Raw genomic sequence first — 22,074 nt, 5'->3', positions numbered from 1 at the left:
TTATAATTATTAGACAGTTAAAGTATTAAAACATTAGTTGGTTTTGCACTTTTATTTTGCCAAATTGTGAAGCACAGTGCATACCAGTTAAGAACAAGTTTAATATTTCTGCATAGAAAAAGATCATAAAAAATAAAAAGTTTTTGTGGAACGAATAGTAAAATACATTTATCAATAAGCATAGCGAAACAGTGCAACAAGATATTTAGTACTGCAATATGAATACAAGGATTTAGAATAGGCCTAGCACAAAAACTACTCTACATCTAGGCCAGGGGGTTTTAACCAAGGGGCAAATACCCCAAAATGAGTAATTTTATAGTGCTTTAAACGTTGAAAAACAAAGCATTTTTGAGATCCATGTCTTACTACATACTTTCCTTGTGTAATGACACAAAAAAAATGCTAAAACAATTGATCTAGGATCCTAGGCTAAGCGTACCATCTTAGACAATCCAAATCCACTGGTATACAATCAATTTTTGGGTGTGTAGTTCACGTTAGGACGACAAATACTTGTGACTGTTAATGGGTTGCTCACTAATGTTAGCTTTTTTGTGCAGTCCGTTTCCTACCGGTCGCCTTGGGATCGTGGCTACATTGTGGCTTCAGCAAATATTATATACTTTTAAAGAAAGTAGGTTGCCCCCATTGTGATTTCTCATCCTTTGCTTTATTTGGCATCGGAACCAGAAAGTTGAGAAACCACCAATTACCGAACACCCCGGCGTAGTTACTCCAAACACCGCGATTATAGCGACTGTCACCTTTGAAGAACTCGTAAGGTGTTTGTCCGAAACCGACCAGAAACATTTCGGCAACAAATAAAGAGAAACAGCCCCACCCAGTGGAGAAACAGCCATATAAAACTATGAGGCACACAAGTTTGTTAAAGGTAACATCTCCGTAACCCATCCACCAGTTGTATAAGGGGCCAGGGAATAGATAGGAGCAAATACAATATGCAGAGAATTCCAACTTTATGTATGTGGAGCTGAGATAAAGTAGAAGTGTCTTTATTGCATGGAATGAACCGAGTGCAACGTATAACCTGAAAATAAAGCATAACCGATTGGCACTAGGTATGGACATCCCTAAATATGTCAAAATAAAGCATTAAAAGCTAGTATTCGTAATCACACCATTTATTTAAGCCATGTTTTATCAATATAGAAAGTTTTTATTTTTATTCATCAGAACTTGAAGTATAATGAACTTACGTGAAGGGGATAAAATACTTTTGGTTACGAACACCGACACATTGACTGAGGAAGAAGCAGTGATGGTCCTGCTTGAGTGTGCAAGCATCACATACACTGCAGTGGTGTGAGCGAGGGGGGGTATGCTGGTTGCACGGAACACAGAACATCCATGTACGAGGGGGGTCAGTAAGAACACAACCTACAACAATAAACCTTGCTTGAAGAAAAACTGAAAATTTCTAATATTTTAAAATAAATTTTAGTTTTTTTATGAAGGGGAATACCCCAATGTAAACTCAGTACATATAAAAAAACAGTAACCACTATAATTAAAACAAATTTTCATATTTTGCATAAGTAGCATGTTGTGGTAATTCAGAGTCCTGCAATCCACTCATAAATGAGGGAGTTCGAATAAAAACATTAATATTTAAAGAATTGGCAAGTTGCAATTGATTAAATTATTACAAGGGGCAAAAAAAAGCACACAGCTCACGGCAATGGAGCATAATGGTTGAAGGTTGTAGTAAGACGTAATAAGAATATCAAAGCCCATACAGAACGGCAATAAATTTATTGAAAAAAATTATAATATTTTAAAACAAATTTTATTTTTAGCTGAGTTTATGGTAGGACACTAGGACTAGTACATAATTTGAATTAAAAGTAATAGTAAGTTTCTAAGGCAATGTACACAACACAGTTTACTTAAAAATAACTCAACATAAAAAAAAAAATTGGTGCTAGATTTTGCATTAGGAGCTGTGCGCTATTTTTTAATTAACTGTATTCTAACTCTCAACATGCAACATTGATAGATTTGAAATCTGTAGTGAAATGCATGGATGTCATCACACCAGGGCTACAAAAATCAGCTTTCTTAAAAAACAAAGTTGTCAACTTAATTGAGCAGGTGAAGGCAAACTTTTAAGCACAAAATTTAGTCAGTTAAAGGTCAGCAAGATTACAGGGTTTTAGTGGGTTATTGCATCCACTAAATGACACTTTATTAATATACAAACGTGATTACTCAGAATTTATTAGGTAATTAGTGGACAAGTCGTCATAGAGACAGGTTTTGTTTAATAAGATATTTATTTTCCCATATTCCATGCTCTAATCATCAACAATTTCAACACAAGATGACTGTAATAAAATAAACATTCATAAAAGCTTTCTTTTTTCAAAAGGTTGTTTATATGTGAACCTATCAAGAATACAAAATTCAATATAACAATAAAGTTGAACATTATATTAGTTAAGGGCATTCAACTAAGGGTTTCTCACCTGATTTAAATGAACTATCTGTTACAGTACCAAGAAAAAAGTTTCCCATCATATTAAATAGTATGAACGACAGATAGACGCAGTTAGAAACAATTCTGTTATCATCTTTGTAGAGGTGGGGATATGCCACAAACATACAAGTGTACAAAACACCAACTGTAAGTAGCAAGTAGAATCCAACAGCAGTTGTGTGGATAAACCAGCGGTAATCCTTTATAAAATCGGCAGAAAACGGACCTTTTTTCCTTATGCTAAGATCCATCTTAACAAAAAAGTGTACAATGGATATTTTTGTAACAACTTCTAAATTTGTTTACACAATAATTACAACTTTCATTGTCAAATTTGTAAAGTTTCACTAAACTTTATGTAAACTCGCAATGAGTCATTTTTCCTAAAAAAGACAAAAACTTCCAGCACTTGAAGTACTGAAACTAGTTGTTAAAAGTGAAATTACAAGCAAGAAATATACGCAAAAATAAATATAATAATAATACTTGACCCACCCTAACCCAAATAATGTTAACAATATAAACCCTCCTGGACAAAAATGTGGTGGGATTCTGGATCAGCGCCACATTTTCTACATAAATTGAAGTAGATTTAAGTCCAACCCCATACAGAAGATATGTTTTATCAATTAATACTGAATTTCTAGCGGAGGTCCCCATTTTCCCAGAGGATTGTCAAATTTGTCATCTCCTTTTATTCTTTGTCGTTCGGTCAATTTATGAAGTTCGTGTTTTCTGTAATATTTCTTCCACGGTTGGCCTTTATGGTCCCAAGCATTGTGAAGCTTTGTCTTGAAATCGAGGGGCTTTGTGATGTCATAGTCTTTCAAGTTTGTAAAGGGGTTCCACTCCCCCTGAATAGAAGGGCAATCGGTGTGAAATTCTTTGCGAATTCGAACTAGCGGAATCCCAGATCGACCGGTGTAAGTTTCAAGAACATGTAAAATATCATCTGTATCTTTTTTCTCAAGCTCGGCAATTTCTTCGTGTCCATTCAACCATTCAGCACAGACTTTTGGATCGGCGTCTTCTTTTGGCATCGCGTAAATTACAACTGTCGGGTGGTTTCGTGCAAAATCGACCAGTTTCGTTTCCACAAACTTTCTTATAAACCTACTTTTGGGATGACTTTCACAAAAGTTTAGCGTCAAGCGCTTTAATTGTTTCACAGGTCGTCCGATCCCAGCGTGGCTTGCTACCGGTTTTAGGAAACCACTTGGACGAGCTCTCACTGTGTAACCAAAGCCAGGTAAAACCTTAGCCATAGTTGCGGTCTCGTTGTAACTCGAAACTATATTTAACAGTAAACAGTTGCCTTTTTTAAGATCTGCAGTAAATGGTATATAGTACTAGTTAAATAATCTAGTTAAGTTCTGACATATCATAGCACCCAGCTGAATTGAAGAAGTAAAATAAACTGTTTTTATTTAAATATGTCAAACAACCGAGCAATGTAAACTAAACATGTATTTTGTCAAACAACAAAACGTTTGCAAACTCGTCACATCAAAGCAGAGTTGACTAGTTGAGTCTCTTCGGTTAATTGATATTTTCAAATGCCTTTCAATAAAGAAGGTTTACTTCGTTATACAAAATACTTCAGTCTTTTATTTTCGCCTAATCATATTATTTTAAAAACATTATAATAACAGGAAAGCAGTTTTGTTTTTTTAAACGAATTATATTTTTTAGTATTCTATGACAATGCCTCACACGTGATTTTATAGAAATAATAAAACCAACGTTATTGTAAATTATCAAAATAAAGGCGTATAGCAAATAAGCAATTTGAATTAAATTGCTGTTAAATTTGGACAAGGTTTTATTAAAATTTAACCACAAAATCTTACAACAATTTAATTAATTTAAAGTGCAAACTTTATGTTTCCTAGCAACATGCTTCGCTTGATTGATTTTGCTGTGAAGCGATTTCAAGAATTAAGTAAATGATAAAACTGGTTAAAACAGAAAATATTAGATTAACTGTGTGTATGCTAATATCGGCCATAATACTAAATAGTTCAGTTGTTTAAAATTGAAATATTGTAGCCGATCAATCGACAAATTTTGCAGTAAAACGATCTGGATACTATATAAATGCACAGTTTTAAAAAACAAGGTTTTTAATACCACCTAGTTTCTAAAACATTGCAGCTTTTCCAAAGCAATGTGTTAGTGAAATGTTACGTTAATGGTGCTCTTGAATTTTACATTCGGGCAAACAATCATGGAGTGTTTAATAATCCTTTTATCTCAAAACGTAGCGAATCAAATTTCAATGCATATTTTAATAAGTTAGAAAGCTTATCAAAATTAACCAATTTGTTTCTCCCGTTATAGTAAAAAATTATAAATTTTGAAGGTGGTATTTGAAAGATATTTAGCGCAATGGATATGGATTTCATCCCGGAGGAGAAAATAGACGAAGAAAATGAAGAGGAAGTTGACGACATTGCTGAACTTAAAGCAGAACTTGAAAAAATTAAAATCGTAGAAGAATCAAATAATAAGAGGTAGGGTTAGGGTTAGTTTTTCAGAATTAGGGTTAATGCTGTAAAATTCAGAGACTGCTTCCTCACTGCTGTACTGGTTACTGTAGATTTAATATTTCATATTTTTGTTGAGTGTTCTCTTAGGCAAAAATAACATTTGTAATTAATTAATCTTTTTTGTTTTAGTTTTGATAGCTTTACAAAATCATGTCAGATAATTGCGCTTCATTCACATTTTCATTTGTAAATCAAATAAAACATTATTTTTTTAGTCTTTCACTTGAACTTGCAGTAAAATGTCCTTAATTGACCTGTTAAAATATCGTTATACTATAAAATTGCTTCAGTAAGCTTGGAAAAATGAATTGGATTAAATTTTGAAATTAGTGTTTACAATGACTTTGACTTTACAAAGCGAAAGATATGAGATATTGGATTAATTATTTTACGCATGCCATTTTTAAAACTCAAGTATCAAACTTGTTGAGCGTCACTTTTCAGTTTTCCACCTGGACTCGACAAAGTTGACCTGTCTGAGTTTCCCGAAACTTACAAAGACAATGACAACAAAGAGAAACTGATTCTGGCTTATGCAGAAAACTTTAGAAGACAATACATCCATTTGTTCAGGGACAGAAAGCCACTGTTCTTGAACCCACTTAATGAATGCGGAGTTGAGGTGAGATTATTGATTGTGCAGATTTGGGTAAAACACGGGAAACTATAAATTAGAGAAAAGCAATTGTTTTATATTTTATGCTTGTGGAATACGTTTTAACTTGGGTATCAAATTTGATTTTTTTTAAATAGGAAATGGTGACTGGTATTTGTAAATAAGTAATAAAAAAAATATTCTCAACAATATCACAATCATCTGTTTTAATAATTAACGTAGTTTAAATAATATTTTTTTTAGCAGAAATAGTTATAAAAGTTAAACAAACCCTTTAAATAGGCATGTTTCGAATGTCAGTAATGGTTAATTTATTTAACAAAGAGGTGGTTACTTTATTCATATTTACTCTCATGGATATCACCCTTTTGCTGCATCGTTGAATAAAATAGATAATGTTGCTATATGTTTTTCTTGTCATAAATAGAGTGCCATTTAAAACCGTAGTCTTCACACAAGGGTTTGTGAAGCAGTTTCAAGGGTATATTTAAAAACCATTGACCGAAGATTGATATTTGCCGGAGCACATCCTTTACATTGAGTTTTAATTATTATTGAACATATTTTAGTTATCCTTGTATTAAAACTTGACGAGATTTACAGTAACTTAAAGAAGCAAAAGGGGCCCATTGGGAAAAAACGATTTGGGAAAAAATAAATAATAATACCATGCGTTCCTTGAAGTGAAAAAGGTATCATTTAAATACCAGTGTTGTTCAACCTGTGGGTCCCAACCCAAAATTTTTTATGGAGATTGTGCTGGGCAAAATTTCTCTGAAAATTAAGAAAATTGTGTAAGCAGTATGAAGACATGGCTTATATTTATGAAATTAAACTTATTATTATTTTTAAACATCATATTAAGCATTAGGTTTTCTCCATTTATAAAAAGTTCAGTGAAGTGAATTGGGAGGTCAAAGCTTTGCTGGTATTAATACTTTCTTGGTATTATGGCCGCCTCGAAAAAAGGTTGAGAACACTGATTTAAACCAATTCTATGTTGTTTGCAGAAATTTGTTTGTACAACGATCCGTCCCACACTCCTATCGTTCAAAGAACTTTATCACTGGCAAGGTTGTTCCGAGTTTGTAGCTGATTACATCACAATGGAGCAGTTTGATCCTGCGTATGAGCTTCCTGCTTACCTCTATTCATCACACACAATTATGAAGAAGCAAACAGGTTGAATATCTTATTAATAGTGTTAGTGTTTTTTACATAAAACCAGTGAAATTCATACATAAAAGCATTTTTCTTGAGAAATCACTTATAATTACAGAAATGATTTTTCGACCTAAAAAATGATAAATTTTGACCTAAAAATATTTTTATTATTGGGTTTGATAATACGCCTTAATACCTGTATTTATCACACACAATTATCAAAAAACAAACAGGTTCAATATCATCAGTTTGATTTTATTGCCAGTGTTAGTTAATAATTGGAATATTTTCTACATAGGACCAGTGAAATTCATACACAAAAAACTTTGTTTTTTTGAGAAATCAGTTATAATTAGGGCGATTATTTTTGACCAATAAAATTTTGACCTAAAAGGGTTGTTGACAATTTAGGCTTTTAAATAAGTAGAAACATTTGGGTTTTTACCAATTTTTTTCATGTGTTTATTGAAAAAGGGTTTGTTACCAACTTTATGAAATTTCCTGTTTTGTGATAAACATTTTCATCATTAGCAGTTTACTTTGCACAAAATATAAAATATAAATAACAATTATTTTCGGATACGGATTAAAATATGTTTTGGAGCAATGCACTAAAAGTCATAAAAAAGTATTAATTCATTTATATAAACAAGCTGTTTATATATATATATATATATATATATATATATATATGGCTTTTGTGTGCATAAAATAAACTAAAATATTTTGATGTTTAGGCAACTGTTTTGACATGAGCAACATACTTTGCTCCTTACTGCTCGGAGCTGGTTACGATGCTTATATTGTGAGCGGTTACGCAACAAAAGAAATATGTTTGAGCGACGAGACTCGAGAAATCTGCCCACTGCTCAAAAAGAAGGAAGAGGTGAGATATAGTGGAACTATTATTAAAAAGTTGCATTATTCCAATATATATTCCACCTGTGAATTTATCATGATATATCAGCAAAGTGAGTATATCAGATATATATTTTGAACCAATGTATTAAATTGTGAAAGAAATGAGTCATACAGAAGGTGGTAACATTATGTATACAATTTTGAATTAATCCTTATTGAGTTACAACAAAAGCTAAAAAAATTGTTCAGTTTAAAATTTTAATGGAAATTATGTGTTGTAGTTTGGCGACCCCTTAGTTAGACATTTCAAATTAAAGGATTTAAGTCATTTTAAAATGAAGAATACTGGACTGTAACAAACAAATACAATTATGTTAGGTTGTAAAAGTGGAGGAGAAAGTGAAATCTCGTAAGTACGCAGTGAAACCTCCTCGCGATCTGAGGAGCAAATTCATCCTCAAGATGGAAGCGAGAAAAAAGAGAGAGGAAAAAGAAGAAGAGGAGAAGAAGTGGAAAGAAGAAGAAGACAAAATCGCAGTAAGAAACATTGGCATATGGTTATTTCTCGATTCGCTCCCCTTTGTCCTTGTGTAGCTCAGTTAGCAGAGTGACGGTCCCAGCTTGACCGGAGGTCGTGAATTCGAGCCTCACTGCAGACTATAGTTGTTTTTCTAACCTGCCTTGCTTGCATCTTGATCAACATATTCGGTGGGTCTGCAATGGCTTTCGGTGTACTAAGAAACACCTATTGGTGACTTAAAGCAAAATGGATTACCTATAAAATGAATTGAAGCAGGTTTCTGCTTGTAGAACACTGCGGCAAAACTTAAACAAATATTTGTAATGCGATAGAAACACACAGTCGGATTAGAAACTACCATTGTCAAACGTTACTTTATTAAGTGTTTTTTCTGGAATTTTTAGAAAACCTAACCGGTGATTATCTAAAGATTGAAAATATTGTTTGTAAATACTTTTCCAAGTGTAGACAATATATCTATATGATGTAGCTGATCCAGAAATCTAGAGAAATTTAGAACCAGTACTACAAACAAAACCATTAACCCTCGTTTTTCTGTCAGGAACTTGAAAAACCTCCAGTCGATTCACTTTACGGCCAACGCATCCATTCCTGGATTCTTGTCAGAGGAGGAAAACGTGAGGTGCCTGAGGATTTCTTCATCGAACCATTCACTGGTGAGGTCATAACTTCAGCTTTAAGTTAACTATGTATAACCAGGGCTGCGAAGTACGAAGTCTGACTCAAGTTGTTTATAATCGACTTCGCGATCATATCCATAATCCAAGCTTTATAGGTGTTTTAATTTCACTTTTGATATTAGGTGTACAATAAAAGTACAATTGGTATTAAAATCTTGCTACTCACAAGTGTTTGCTTAATTCACAAGTGCTTAATTAGCAATAGAGTGAATTTTATAGTTCAACAAAAACCTAAAAAAAGGGCGGCGGAGTCAGAGGCGGATTTAGTTATATGACACCCCTATGAGTGAATATCCACCTTATTTAGTAACCTAGATCGGCGGAATACAGACTGTAGAGTCGTCGCCGGACTTTTGTTGTTTCAAACCGACTCCGCAGCCCTGAGTTGCACATCCGGTTGTTTAGCTTCGAATCTTTGTGTTATGTAGTCTTAGCTCAACTAGTTTAAAATTCAGATTGTAATTTTTGCCATTGTATATACATGTGATATTTATAGTTGTTATTAAATCTGAATATAGAGTAAGTTTTTTAATTTTGAAATCATTATATACTTTACATTAAGTAACCCGACTGAAAGACATACAACATAGGCGGTTTGTCACTTAGCCCTAACATAGTTTATGTGTTGTTGAAGGTCGAGCTTACGCCCCAAACAGCAGCAGCTTCCTCGGTATCGAGAGTGTTTGGAATCACATGAACTACTGGGCCAACATGCAGGATTGCACAGAGGGGTGCAAGGTGAGGGGGATAAGTGGTGTTCGTAGTATCTAGGTATTGACATATGCTATAAGAATCAAACTGAATGTGTAAAATAAGAAGGCATCTCCTCGCCCTTAAACTTAAATGACAACAATGATTTTAAATGGGGAAATATTCTCTAGACTTTCCTGTCTTGGTCGAAGTCATTTATAAGTTATGACTGACTTTGATCAAAACAGAAAAGTCCTAAAGAATATTTGCTAAAGAAAGCTTCACCAAAGAAGGTTTTCTATTTTCCGTCGATTTTTAGCCACACGCTCGCAGGAGTAAATGTTTCGACAGTTTAGTTGGCAATAGCATCTAAACCAGTGGTTTGTAACCTTTTAGTATGATTATCCCTGAGAAGTTTTTAACGCGATTACATATTTAAAAAAAGTAAAAAGTTATTACTTGCAATGTGCAACTGCCCACTGGTTAAGTAAAATAACACGTACTCTCCTTAAAATATCCAAATCCATTTCTTTGTTTAGCCGCTGTAATTACAGGTCACTTATTGAAAAAGACCAATAATCTTCTATTTTAACAGAGCATTTTATCCCCATAACAGGAAAATGTTGACTAAATTCAAACAAAAACAACTGATCTTGCAGCATTCATAGTGTTTTTTACATCGAACACAGTCTTGCAAATATCTCTCAGCAGTTTTAAGCATAAACAACTCATTCAACAATAACCCTTTTTCCATTATTACGTCACACACGGACAAGCTCAACTCCTTTAGCTATTTTAAACATTAACAATAATCTTCTTCCATTATTACGTCACACACAGACTTGTTAAACTCTTTCTGCAATTTCAAACATCAACAATACGCTTCTTCCATTATTACGTCACACACAGGACATGAGCTTCGACCTCTCGGACACCACCAAGTGGGAGTACATGCTCACTGGAGCGGATCGGCTTCAGATGGACATCCCGGATGTAGAAGACGAATTATATGACCTTGACGACGAGGATGAAGAGAATGAGGATGAGAAACACCTGGATATGCCGACCTCGTGGGCTCTGCCTATTGTCGTCACTAAAAAGCAATACGAGACAAGGTAGATGGATAGATGTGCCATTAAACAAGTTGTAGGATGTTAGATGCTAAAATAAAAAAAAATTGCCAATGAAGTAACGCTTAAACTGCAAAGAACGTGACATAAAACTCAGAGCCGTATGTTCATTTAGGGTTATTTACATAAATTTTTTTCGTTATCACTTGTCTATCTTGATTACATCTAGAAGCACATAGCTTTTCTTTTTAGCATAAAGTTAAAGTAAAAGCCGATGTTTTTGTCATACTTTGTTACTATTAACTTGCTGATTGTTAGTTACCTTCCAAGCAATGTAAGGTTTGAAATGGCGTCGTTTATAGGGACGTTAGCAATATGTATTCAGAGTTTGTATCCTCTTTTTCTGTAATTTTTGCAACTGCACGCATTTGTTTGGATTAAAATATATTTACTTTTTTAGGTATAATTGTTGTATTGTTGCCAGGTGTCCAATGGGTAAGAAGACGATTCTATACAAAAAGGCCAAACTTGAGAAGTACGCCAACTACTTGATGAAAGATGGACTCGTCACTAGACTCAGCGCGTACGACAACAGCGAACGTAAGGTTTACATGTTTATAGCAAATAACCTACTGTTTAACGTTCAAACTATTTGGCCAAGAATCCACTAAACTTTAGTTGTTTCTTTATTAATTTTGAACCTTTAGGAGATTGATGTTAACGAAAACCTTTTAAAACGCTCTTTCAAAAGCCTGACGCCTAACTGATTAGTGATTATATTAACGATATTTACCTATGGCCTTACCCTGAAGTGAAGGCATGTTGTGTAATAATAAAAGTGTTCCACAAATTTCTTCAATTTAGCAAATTGTAAAGTAGCCTGTATTTCCTAATTTCTGTTTTCATTAAAAAAACATTTAATGGCAATAAACCGCAACCGCTACAAACAATCCCTAACTGATCGACTGATTTGGTTAGTCTATTAAACCCTTTCCGGTGCTATATGATACGTTATCTGTAAACTTTGAACAAAAACGGCGCTATAAGGGTGAGATCACAGTTGTTGTGCAGTACACGTGTGTATATATCGTTCATTTTGCTTTCTGATAAGAACGTATCCATTCAATGAAAGCCCTTATTTGACTGATTTGGTTAGTCTATTGCCTCCTGACCGATATGCTGTGAACTTTGTCCCGTTATCGTTGATCAAAAATGCGTTTAGAAGGACTTGATCACAGTTTGTCTTACATCTATGAGTATGTATTGTTCATTGTTTGCTTTCTGGTTACACTACAAACCACTTAATAACACTTCTCACCCCTCACAGTTACAGAACTTCGGTTTGTGAGAGAGTGGTTTGAGAACCGTGAAGACAAGTTGAAGACTCGAACTCACCAAGGTGGAATCATCACTGAGGAGTTTGCAGAAGGAAGACCTCGATCACTAAAACAACATGTCTACAAGGCAAACTATCCGGGACCCGAGGCTGAGAGGACAATGTTGTTCTACCACAAAGCAAGGTAAAAACACTAGATTTTTGTTTGTCTAACTTATTGCTATGAAATATAGGGTAAACTGTTTTTCAAATAAATTGTAAAGGATTGTTAAGGACTCTTTTGATTTGTTGTCAATGTTTTTCAAGACATTATCCTCATATTAAGATTAAACTCATATTAAGAGCCCTACATGGCATGGCCAACTAAAATAGCATTTAAAACATTGTGGGTTTATGTTTTTTGGTTCGCCAATAAACCCTTATTTACTAGAACATACAAGCTACCGTAACGCAAAATTAAGGGTTTGACTGGGCAAAGTGTAAAGTAAAAATACACCAGTATTTCATTTCTAATAGCACATAAAATAATAATTTAGGAAGCGGCCTAAAGGAAGTGTTGAGCCACCATAATTGTGATTTCATCTACCAAACATATACACTCTAGAGTGGACGGTCTGAGCAAGCGTGAAGAGACTGCGACCGAGATGACGGAACACTTTGTGAACAGAGATGATTTTCTTTTCTTCAGGCAAGTTTTGTTCGGCAAAAGACAGAAGAAGGTTGCGCCTGCCACAACCGACGGACCACCAAGACCTATAATCGTGAGTTCGTGATCACCCTCGTGAGTCCATGACACTTTTTAGTGATTTTTTAATGCTTTCTCATTTTTGCTTGTGAGTTACTTGTAAGTTAATGATCGCCCTCGTGAGCTCATGACGCTTATTAGTGAGTTCGTAATGCTTACTCGTGAGTTTGTGATCATACTCACGAGTTGTTGCTTATACTCGTGAGTTTGTTACACAAAGTCGTGATTTTGTGATACTTATTCGTGAGTTTGTTACACACAGTCGTGATTTTGTGATACTTATTCGTGAGTTTGTTACACACAGTCGTGATTTTGTGATACTTAATTGTGAGTTTGTTACACACAGTCGTGATTTTGTGATACTTATTCGTGAGTTTGTTACACAAAGTCGTGATTTTGTGATACTTATTCGTGAGTTTATTACACACAGTCGTGATTTTGTGATACTTATTCGTGAGTTTGTTACACACAGTCGTGATTTTGTGATACTTATTCGTGAGTTTGTTACACACAGTCGTGATTTTGTGATACTTATTCGTGAGTTTGTGATCATATACGTGAGTTTGTGATCATATTCGTGAGTTTGTGATACTTATTCGTGAGTTTGTTACACACAGTCGTGATTTTGTGATACTTATTCGTGAGTTTGTTACACAAAGTCGTGATTTTGTGATACTTATTCGTGAGTTTGTTACACAAAGTCGTGATTTTGTGATACTTATTCGTGAGTTTATTACACACAGTCGTGATTTTGTGATACTTATTCGTGAGTTTGTTACACACAGTCGTGATTTTGTGATACTTATTCGTGAGTTTGTTACACACAGTCGTGATTTTGTGATACTTATTCGTGAGTTTGTGATCATATACGTGAGTTTGTGATCATATTCGTGAGTTTGTGATACTTATTCCTGAGTTTGTTACACACAGTCGTGATTTTGTGATACTTATTCGTGAGTTTGTGATCATATACGTGAGTTTGTGATCATATTCGTGATTTCATGATACTTACTCATGAGTTCGTGACACATACTAAATGCGTTATGCAAAAATGAAAGTCAATCACTTTAATTATGCCTTGGGCGTTAGAGATCTCATGCACACTTAAATGCATGTAAACAGAACATAATTTTAAGGACTCTTATCATTTACAGCGAATCACCGAGAGGTTTTACCGCAACCCTGACAAGTTGGTTGCAAACGACGACATCAGTGAGCAAGTGTTTGTGCTTGCCGAAGACAAGATCCAGATCACCTACCACCGGGAGGACACCAACATAACCGCTTCCACCAGGGACTTCTTCAAACCTCCTAATGCTGAGGAGAAAGGGGGAAACTTGCCTTGGTCACAAGACATGTCAATCACATTCCAGGTTGGACTAGGCCGAATGTTTACCAATTAGCTCAGTGCAACTGCCCTGTGATGATCGTCCAATGCCCACATGTAGTAGCATTGAAAATTTTTGCTCGCGATTTTCTTTTCACGGTTAGTTGATTGGTGGTAAATGGATTTTACTTTTATTTAGTTTTAGTTAATTGGCCAAACGTTCACCTAAAAAGTTTACTTAGAAGTTTAACTTTTTACCTTAGATGTTACCTGACGCAGTAGAGCTTAAAAATATTAGCGCTACATTGTATCCTCACCTGCCTGGTTTTTTTCGATTTTGTTTTATGGTTGTGTGACCTTCCTTTACCTCATTGGCGAAAAGTTAACCAGTGGTTAGTTTCCAAAATGCACTCATGTGTTAGTTGGAACTTTGAAAAAATGTTTTAAAGAAAAATGTATAAGGACATTTTTTTCCGCTTAAAAGGGTTTGTTTTTAGAAGGAATTGAAGTTTTTTGCATAAAAAGTTTGAATTTACATATTTTTAACGAAAACTATGATAAACTGGGTATAAACGCGATCATCGAGCCATCAGCAAATTATAAGGGGAACTTTTTACACAGGTGTTTGAAACTATTTGGTCCGGTAAATCCCCCACCGCATAACCCTGTTCTCTGTTTAGGTGAATACCCGCAACGCGAACACGAAGAACCTCATCGTTTATGAAAACTTGGTCGACCTCGTGGAAATCGAACAGAAGAGCATTCAGGTAAGTGGTGACGTCAACGTTTGATGACATAATTGCAAGTGAAAAAATGGTGATTTCGAAAGGCGCCAAATCCTTGAGCTAATTCGTTACAAGCACAATAGCACACAACTAGATGACTTTGCACATAGTCACTTCATGTTCAACGCGAAAATGCCTTGGTATAAATTTTAGAGCAAAGAAAACTACTTCAGTCAGCGCTCCAACTCACTTAAACGACGAAACAATTTTCGGCTATGACCCATAGTTTGAGAGTCACTTCTTCAATTGATTGTTGTTCAGGCGGTTCGAGCTTCGGAGGAGGAGGTTCGTGAGATGTTGATGGATCGTCAGAAGGAGGAAGTTGCTTCAGATCTCGCCATCTCAGTTTACGACACAGATCGAAACGAGAAGGCAAAGAAGCACAGGAAGGAACTGGTGGGTGGAAATGACGTTTTAACATGTTTTAAAAACTTGTTGCAGCTTTAGAATAGGATCCACTTTGTTTATTCGTCCGTTGACATTAACCGGCTGCTGGTCCTTTGTTAGTTTAGCGAAACGTATGACAAGTTGAATGTTAATATTATTGAGTTATTTATTCTTGTTACCAACCAGTTGTATTTTTAAAGACTGAACATTCCCGTATGGGCGAAATATATATTTTTTGACATCTGAAGATTATTAGATTAACATATATACGAAGTATCCTTGGAACATTCCGATTTTATATTTTCAGTTTGCTTTGTCTGTCGGTAACTATTACAATTTGTGCCGCAAGAAAACATATATACGACTCAATAGAGCAGCGTTATTCAACCTTTTTCGCGGCGACCCAAATAATAAGCTTGACTATCACGGCGAAGCTTCAGAGACTTTCTCCACTCAACATTTGCTAAATAAGCTCAAAATTCAAATTGTCTCCGTAAAACCTAGGCAAATTTTCTAAATTACAAAATCGGAAAGGTCACAGATACGATTACAAGGGTCACGGCATTGGAGTAGTACTGTGGCTTATGAAGATCCGATAATACCTGATATTTATATTGGATAACTCCTTGTGAAAAAGTCATTCCAGCATTCAAATAATACACCAGGATTTCAATTAGGCCTTCATGGACCCCCTAAAACTAGTCCAAGGATAGTTAGACTCTTACCCTAAAAATAGTGCGAGTTTCTTCTTATAAACGGATTTCTGTAAAACTTCTAACAGGGCACACAGTTAGTTTTGGAGATAGCGAATTTGACGAGGTAGTCTTTTTTCGCTAGAGCGATTATATTTGTGTTCAAGCCACGCTCCTACCATCTTTTCACATATAGGATCGTCTTGCGCTTGAAGAGAAGTTGCGTCGTCAAGAGATGGAGATGGATTACTTGGCTCCATTCCTCGCCCAGATCGGTACTCCCGACAAGATCAACAAGACGCAAGCCTTCAAGCTTAAGGAGGATTGCCTCTCAGATCTCAAACAAAGGCTCATCGATAAAGCTAACCTTATTCAACGAAGATTCGAACAAGTAAGGCATGTTTGGTATAAGGGTTTGTTTAATAAAGGTTTGACAAAATTAGCATTAGGCAATTCGCCTTGATAAGATAAATCTGTATTATCAGAATTGATGAATCTTCCAGAGCAGATTCGATCAGGTAAAGTAAGGCTTGTTTACTGAACTGTTTTGCCTTGAACCTGTATTCCAGCGGCTTTGTCAAAAGTTTACTGGGTGTTATTTGTGTTCAGACGCCAAGTAATTATAACCTGTCAGCGTAGTTATAAAGTATGAACAACACTGTAGGAAAAAGTGTGGTTGGTTCTGTCAAACGTAGTTTCAAGGAGAACAAATTTATACAACAGAAACCTGTATTTTTTAGAGAAAGTCTTGCCAGCTATGTGCGCTTTTCTTTTATATTTATTTCGCCATTACAACATCCGAAATAAACATCTTTTGATACCTTTAGCCTCATACAAGCTCTCTTGTCGCAGGAAACATCCGAGCTCCACAAGAAGCAGCAGGATTACCAGCAGAAGCAGGTTGCAATGACCAAGGAGGACGAGGAACAATACTTCAACTACTGCTCCGACGCAATGTTCAGGATCCACATCCTAGAACTAAGATTAAACAGGTGGGTTTGAGATTTGTGGGTGCGAGGTTTGTCGGTTTGAGATTTGTGGGTTTGAAACTTCTGGGTGCAAGATTTGCGGGTGTGGGGTTTATGGGTTTGAGATTTGTGGGTGCGAGTTTTGTGGGTGCGAGATTTGTGAGTGCGAGATTTGTTGGTGCTAGGTTTGTGGGTGCGAGATTTTTATTGTTTGTTGCAAGAATAATGGGTTTGAGTTTTGTGGGTGCAAGATTTCTATTAATGGGTGCAAGATTTGTGGGTGCGAGATGCGTACCGAGGTTTTTTGGTGCCAGATTGTTTTTTTATATGCAAACGTTTAAATACGGTTGCTAACTTGTAAGAAGAGAGTTACAATTTGTGTTTTACAATCACTCATAATATTTCTGAACACTTATATATTTTTCCACAGACACAAGCAAATGGCTCCCCACAAATACATGCAACTGGAACAAAAACTCAGACAAGATCCGCGACTCTCTTCTTACTTTTAAACGTTTAACGAACTTTTTGTGCCGCTGTAATAAACAGATTCTACGTATTTTGCAACTTGCTATCCACATAAGCTGTCTAGCTGCAGAGTATTGACTTTTAATGAGCTCAGAATTCAACATCAAAAATACATCGAACAGATTTTATTTTCGGGTATATCTAATGTATGTCTTTGGATGGCCGAAAAAATATGGGCCTAAAATTGACGATTAAAGCAGAAATACTTCATAGTATCTAAAAGCGTATATATAAAATATATATATAGAAAACAAATTAAGTCCATAAACTTTAAATCACAGGCAGGTGCTTCACCTTTAAGCATCCCATAATTACCCAGGTCATCACTTGACCTTTGCTCCTGTAAGAACAGGGTCACGGGTCAAAGGCCACATGACGTCATAAGTACTGCGTCACAGGAGCGAGAACATGGTTGCCCCGGGGCAACAAGCGGTCACGTGACTTTTTTACAGTGTCATGGTGAATTGGTATTGACGAAAAGCAGCTTAAAAACTTGCAGTTTCACCCACGATTTGGTGGCATTTAGCGAAGATTGCGTTCGCTTTTTGACGTTTTGTCAATGTTTAATTGAGGTCACATGTCTCAACAACATTTTAACTGGGATTTTTTTGCGAATTTTCTGTAATTTAACACCTGACGCTGACGGCAAATCGCTCATAAACTACCTCCATGGCGACTCATTGTTGTAAATTTCGCACAATCGTGCTTCATCGGCATTTCTGCGTTTACCTTTGTAGTTCGGTTGTGCAAAAGCTGGTCAAAATTAAAATACAATTTGTTTAAAACAGTGCCATCTGATTTACAGATGGTGATTTGTGTGGTTCTTGTTTATTTCCTGGCTGGCAACTTTTGCTGCAAATCTCAACAAAGGGTAAAACTTTGAAATGCGGCGATGCAAAATGATTGCTTAATCTCAAAAATAAAAACAACATTAACAAAATTTAATGCGTCTCTTATAGTTTGCGAAACATATCTGCGACTGGTACTTTACATTACTCTGTTCTGCCAAGTGCCAAGTATGTAATTGCGTCGCATGTAATCCCTGTAGAGTACTTCCCGCTTGTAGAAGTTACAAAATTTTAACCACATACTTTGGTTTTGTGGTAACTTTCGAAATACTATTTGTCCTTTCTATTGATAAGACGTAGTTGTAACTAGTTGGCTATACCTTTACAGTAGTGGATGACAAATTGTGGGCCGCAGAGGCATTTTTGAATATTTTAGTGTTATCGTAAAGTTGTGGGCGGCGTGATAGCCGTACAATGCATTAATTGCACATAGCCGTACATTCATTTGCATTTCATTTGTTTTAAAAGTACATGTGCCTAGAATTTTTACCCACGGGGAAAATGTGGTTCTGAGCAGCCTGCCTGTTGAACTATATTTTTTGTCAACTTTAACTACATGTTAAAGCCAAATTTTTCGCGCTTACGCGTATATTCTTCGTTTTATAGTTTGTTTTACATTACGGCATGAAAGTGTTTTGACCATCAAGGCGCCGTTAAATACTTCACCTTGAAAACAAATATCTTGAATCCGCCGATGTTTTCGTAGTGAGAAAAGAGTATTTTTGGACCGCGACGAAAAGTTTGCCGACCACTGCTTTACACAATCCCGAAGAAGCTATATTACGAAAACGCTTATTACTATCAGGTTTCAAATATTAGGGAGTTTAATATCCGCTATACGTCTATGCCGATAATTATTTATTATTAAAACCAATTAAAGGTTGAATAAATGTCAAATCCGAAACACCAGTAGGTTGCATTTTGTAAACTTTTCGAATAAAGCTTTGTTCAAGTTGAAAATGAATAAAGATTTATTCAAATTGTTCAAAATATGCAACCTATACTTCCACATGGGCTTTAATATTCATTCTACGAGTTACTACATTACCAATTACGCTTCAAAACTAAAAATATTTGTTTCAAAACCGTATGAAAGGAAAGTATGTTCGCAAAATTTGAACTAAAAGTCTAATATCTAGGTCAGAACGTTTCCTCGATATGTTAATCCGCCTAAGTGAGATTAGCATTAATACTTCAATATCGTGTAATGCGGGGTTTATCCAAGTATTTAAATAGGTGAGGCGCGAATTCTTGTGTAAATTGTGGTCGTAAACGTGCAATCTTAGTTTCCATTGGTGAGCAAAGTTCATTTAGAGCGAGTTCTATCTAACGTGCAGGCTTAGTTCTGTAGATTTAGTAAGGAAAGAAAAATGATGTTAAGAGCGAGTTTTATAGATTTAAATTATGTAGACTTAAAAAGAAACACTTTGGAACACAATGCAGGGGTTTCTTTAGTAATTTCAATAAAACTTTTAAAGACATAATGTTTGATAAAATCGACATTTTCGCCGTTTACAAACGTTTCGGCAAGATCTGCTTACACTGATGATGGCGTGAAGTATTGCCGAAACGTTTTTGAATAACAAAATTTCGATTTAATCCAGCATTAATTTTATTGAAAAAGGTTGTTAGAAAAATAGTTTAAAACACGGTAAAACGGTCTGAATAAGCGGAAATTTTGTCAGATCTTTTTAAACTCTTTTTATGAGAAAGGGTTGCTTGCAGCGTTCATTGTAATTTGTTGGCGTATGTAAAAGTAGCTTGGGATAACCGGGTCGATTAGGCATGTCCGATAATATCGGATCGGAGCCGATACTCGATACCAAGTTGTAGTATCGGTACTCGTCCGATACTAGAGTGGTAACGGTGGCTATTTGATACAAAGTAATATCGACAATTAAGTCATGCGATCCAAATAAGAGATCAACAACAAGCTTGATACGGTGAATATTCTTGTGTAGGTTTTCTAACCTTTTAACTTTATTAGTAATGCTTTAATTGGCATCAGAAGATGTATAGGATATCTATAGCGTCGGATAAAGCAAAATAAAAGCAGAACAACAGCGTCCTAGAAGAAACTCATTTGCAAATAAATGCTTTTTAGTAAAAGGGTTGGGAAATCGTATTATTCGTTGTTGAAAATAGCAAACGCTAAGATTAGGAAACTATAGGCTACAAGTTGCAACTGCGAGAAAATATTGCAAACTTTATACAAAACAGCAGACTAGATCATAAAAAAAACATTCAAAAATTAAACCAAGGCCCGGGGGCGAATTACAAACATTCACATTGTAGCGCTACTATTACGTGAACAATCCCTAATTATGCGGTCACAATGAGCACACGTTTTACAGCTTGTAATTGACGACGTGTAGTTCCGCCCTACACAAGCCACACAAGCATGTATCAACCTCTCCATCATCAAACACCTTCACCTGCATTTTCGTTTCATCCGATTAACGCGGGTGTGGTCCTTTGACGTCACAAGAGGCATTATAGAAGTAACAATGGTGACATCGCGATGCCGGTTTGCAAGTGGTGAAATGCGTTTCTCCAGATGAACGCTTGCTTGACCGAGATCGGCCTGGTTTTGAGAGTAATTATTTAGTTTGCAGTGATTCACAAACTGTGGTCGGTAAGGGAGTTGTAAGATTTAATCCAGTGTTTCTCAAATGGGCCGCGACCCTAGAATAAGTGGCTGTTTGATTTGGTATGGTTTTAATGAGATTTTTTCAAAATTCGAGAATGCTTATGACGATATAGCTTTTAATCATTAAATTCGATTTCTTATTTTTGTTCGCCTACCAAAAGTCGGGTGAAAAGAATTAGGTTGCCAAAGCTTCGGTGTTATACGACAAAATTTATCCCAAATTCTAAAGAAATTGTGGAAGAAATACCAAGACATGGATTTTATTGATTAACTTTGAATTTAATAACTCTGGTTGCTCATATGTTCGTCGCTTACAAATTGGCCAGTGAAGAGAATTGGTTCTCCCAAGCTTCGCTATGATAATTACGCTAGATATTTGTGTCTCCGACAAAAGTGTCGAGAAACACTGCTCTAACTTATCATGTTTCAAATTACTTTCTGATAAATGTATTAAATGAAACATCTAGGTACGACTCGCAGATTTGTGTCTTAGAATTCTTAGAATGCTTTCTTTAAAATCTTTTTTAATATTTCTTGATTAAATTTTGATGGGATCTGTGATATTATTTTAAGAAGGCGAAAAGGAATCGCCAATGAAACGTAGATGGTCCGATATTATCGAAGCGATACCCGATACCAGACTGAAGTATCGATTCAAGCATACCAGAATAAGCGGAGCAGATATGATCATAATTATGCGGTAATGTTGGTGAAGTATGCGGCACAACGCATTTAGGGGAGAGTTGGTTTGGTCAGAAAAAACACACTGATTTATGTTAACTCATTTTACTTGTCTGTTCGTTTATTTCACTTAGAAACGTTTATCATCTTTGTTAATATGACCTTTTTTCAAGGCAACGATTTAATTCGTATTAGGTCAGATAGAGGGGATAGTTTTAAACCAAAATATCGGCTATCAGTTTAAAGTATACAGTATATAGGTCAGCGATAAAATACGATGTAAGGCTTCCGTAGAGGGAAAGTTCCTTGCTTTAAAACTAACTGAAACTTTAAGTCAAGTTTTTGTATTGAAACTCTAGCATGCTTGAGTATCCGGCAAATTTGTTTATACTTGGGAATTTAGATTATTTTAAGGGCGCCGGTTATCAATATAATAAGTACGAAATTAATTCAAGG

The 22,074-nt window shown here is 35.5% G+C and overlaps 3 protein-coding genes across 3 annotated transcripts; 1 reads left to right on the top strand and 2 right to left on the bottom strand.

Moving 5' to 3' along the window:
• Positions 1-77: 77 nt before the first annotated feature.
• Positions 78-2,751, bottom strand: LOC146141272 (palmitoyltransferase ZDHHC22-like). Its single transcript, XM_083391884.1, has 3 exons — positions 2,490-2,751; positions 1,221-1,401; positions 78-1,051 (listed from the first exon to the last, which is right to left on the bottom strand). The coding sequence occupies exons 1-3, from the start codon at positions 2,749-2,751 to the stop codon at positions 619-621; spliced, it is 876 nt and encodes a 291-aa protein (XP_083248010.1). The 3' UTR covers positions 78-618.
• On the bottom strand, positions 2,751-3,822 carry LOC146141271 (large ribosomal subunit protein mL43-like). Its single transcript, XM_083391888.1, has one exon. It carries the CDS (start codon positions 3,763-3,765, stop codon positions 3,130-3,132), a length of 636 nt encoding a protein of 211 aa, XP_083248014.1. The 5' UTR covers positions 3,766-3,822; the 3' UTR covers positions 2,751-3,129.
• A 1,025-nt stretch (positions 3,823-4,847) lies between these two features.
• On the top strand, positions 4,848-17,544 carry LOC146141270 (dynein regulatory complex subunit 7-like). Its single transcript, XM_083391875.1, has 17 exons — positions 4,848-5,013; positions 5,494-5,671; positions 6,676-6,847; positions 7,567-7,715; positions 8,069-8,227; positions 8,773-8,887; positions 9,546-9,649; positions 10,511-10,716; positions 11,156-11,271; positions 11,999-12,191; positions 12,612-12,768; positions 13,907-14,125; positions 14,760-14,846; positions 15,126-15,260; positions 16,140-16,334; positions 16,796-16,935; positions 17,342-17,544. The coding sequence occupies exons 1-17, from the start codon at positions 4,889-4,891 to the stop codon at positions 17,421-17,423; spliced, it is 2,532 nt and encodes an 843-aa protein (XP_083248001.1). The 5' UTR covers positions 4,848-4,888; the 3' UTR covers positions 17,424-17,544.
• The last annotated feature ends 4,530 nt before the right edge of the window (positions 17,545-22,074 follow it).

This window comes from Ascidiella aspersa, chromosome 6 (genome assembly GCF_963924565.1).
Source record: "Ascidiella aspersa chromosome 6, kaAscAspe10.2, whole genome shotgun sequence".
Taxonomy (NCBI): domain Eukaryota; kingdom Metazoa; phylum Chordata; class Ascidiacea; order Phlebobranchia; family Ascidiidae; genus Ascidiella; species Ascidiella aspersa.
The sequence above is the reverse complement of the archived record's forward strand: the minus strand, read 5'-3'. Positions and strand labels throughout refer to the sequence as shown.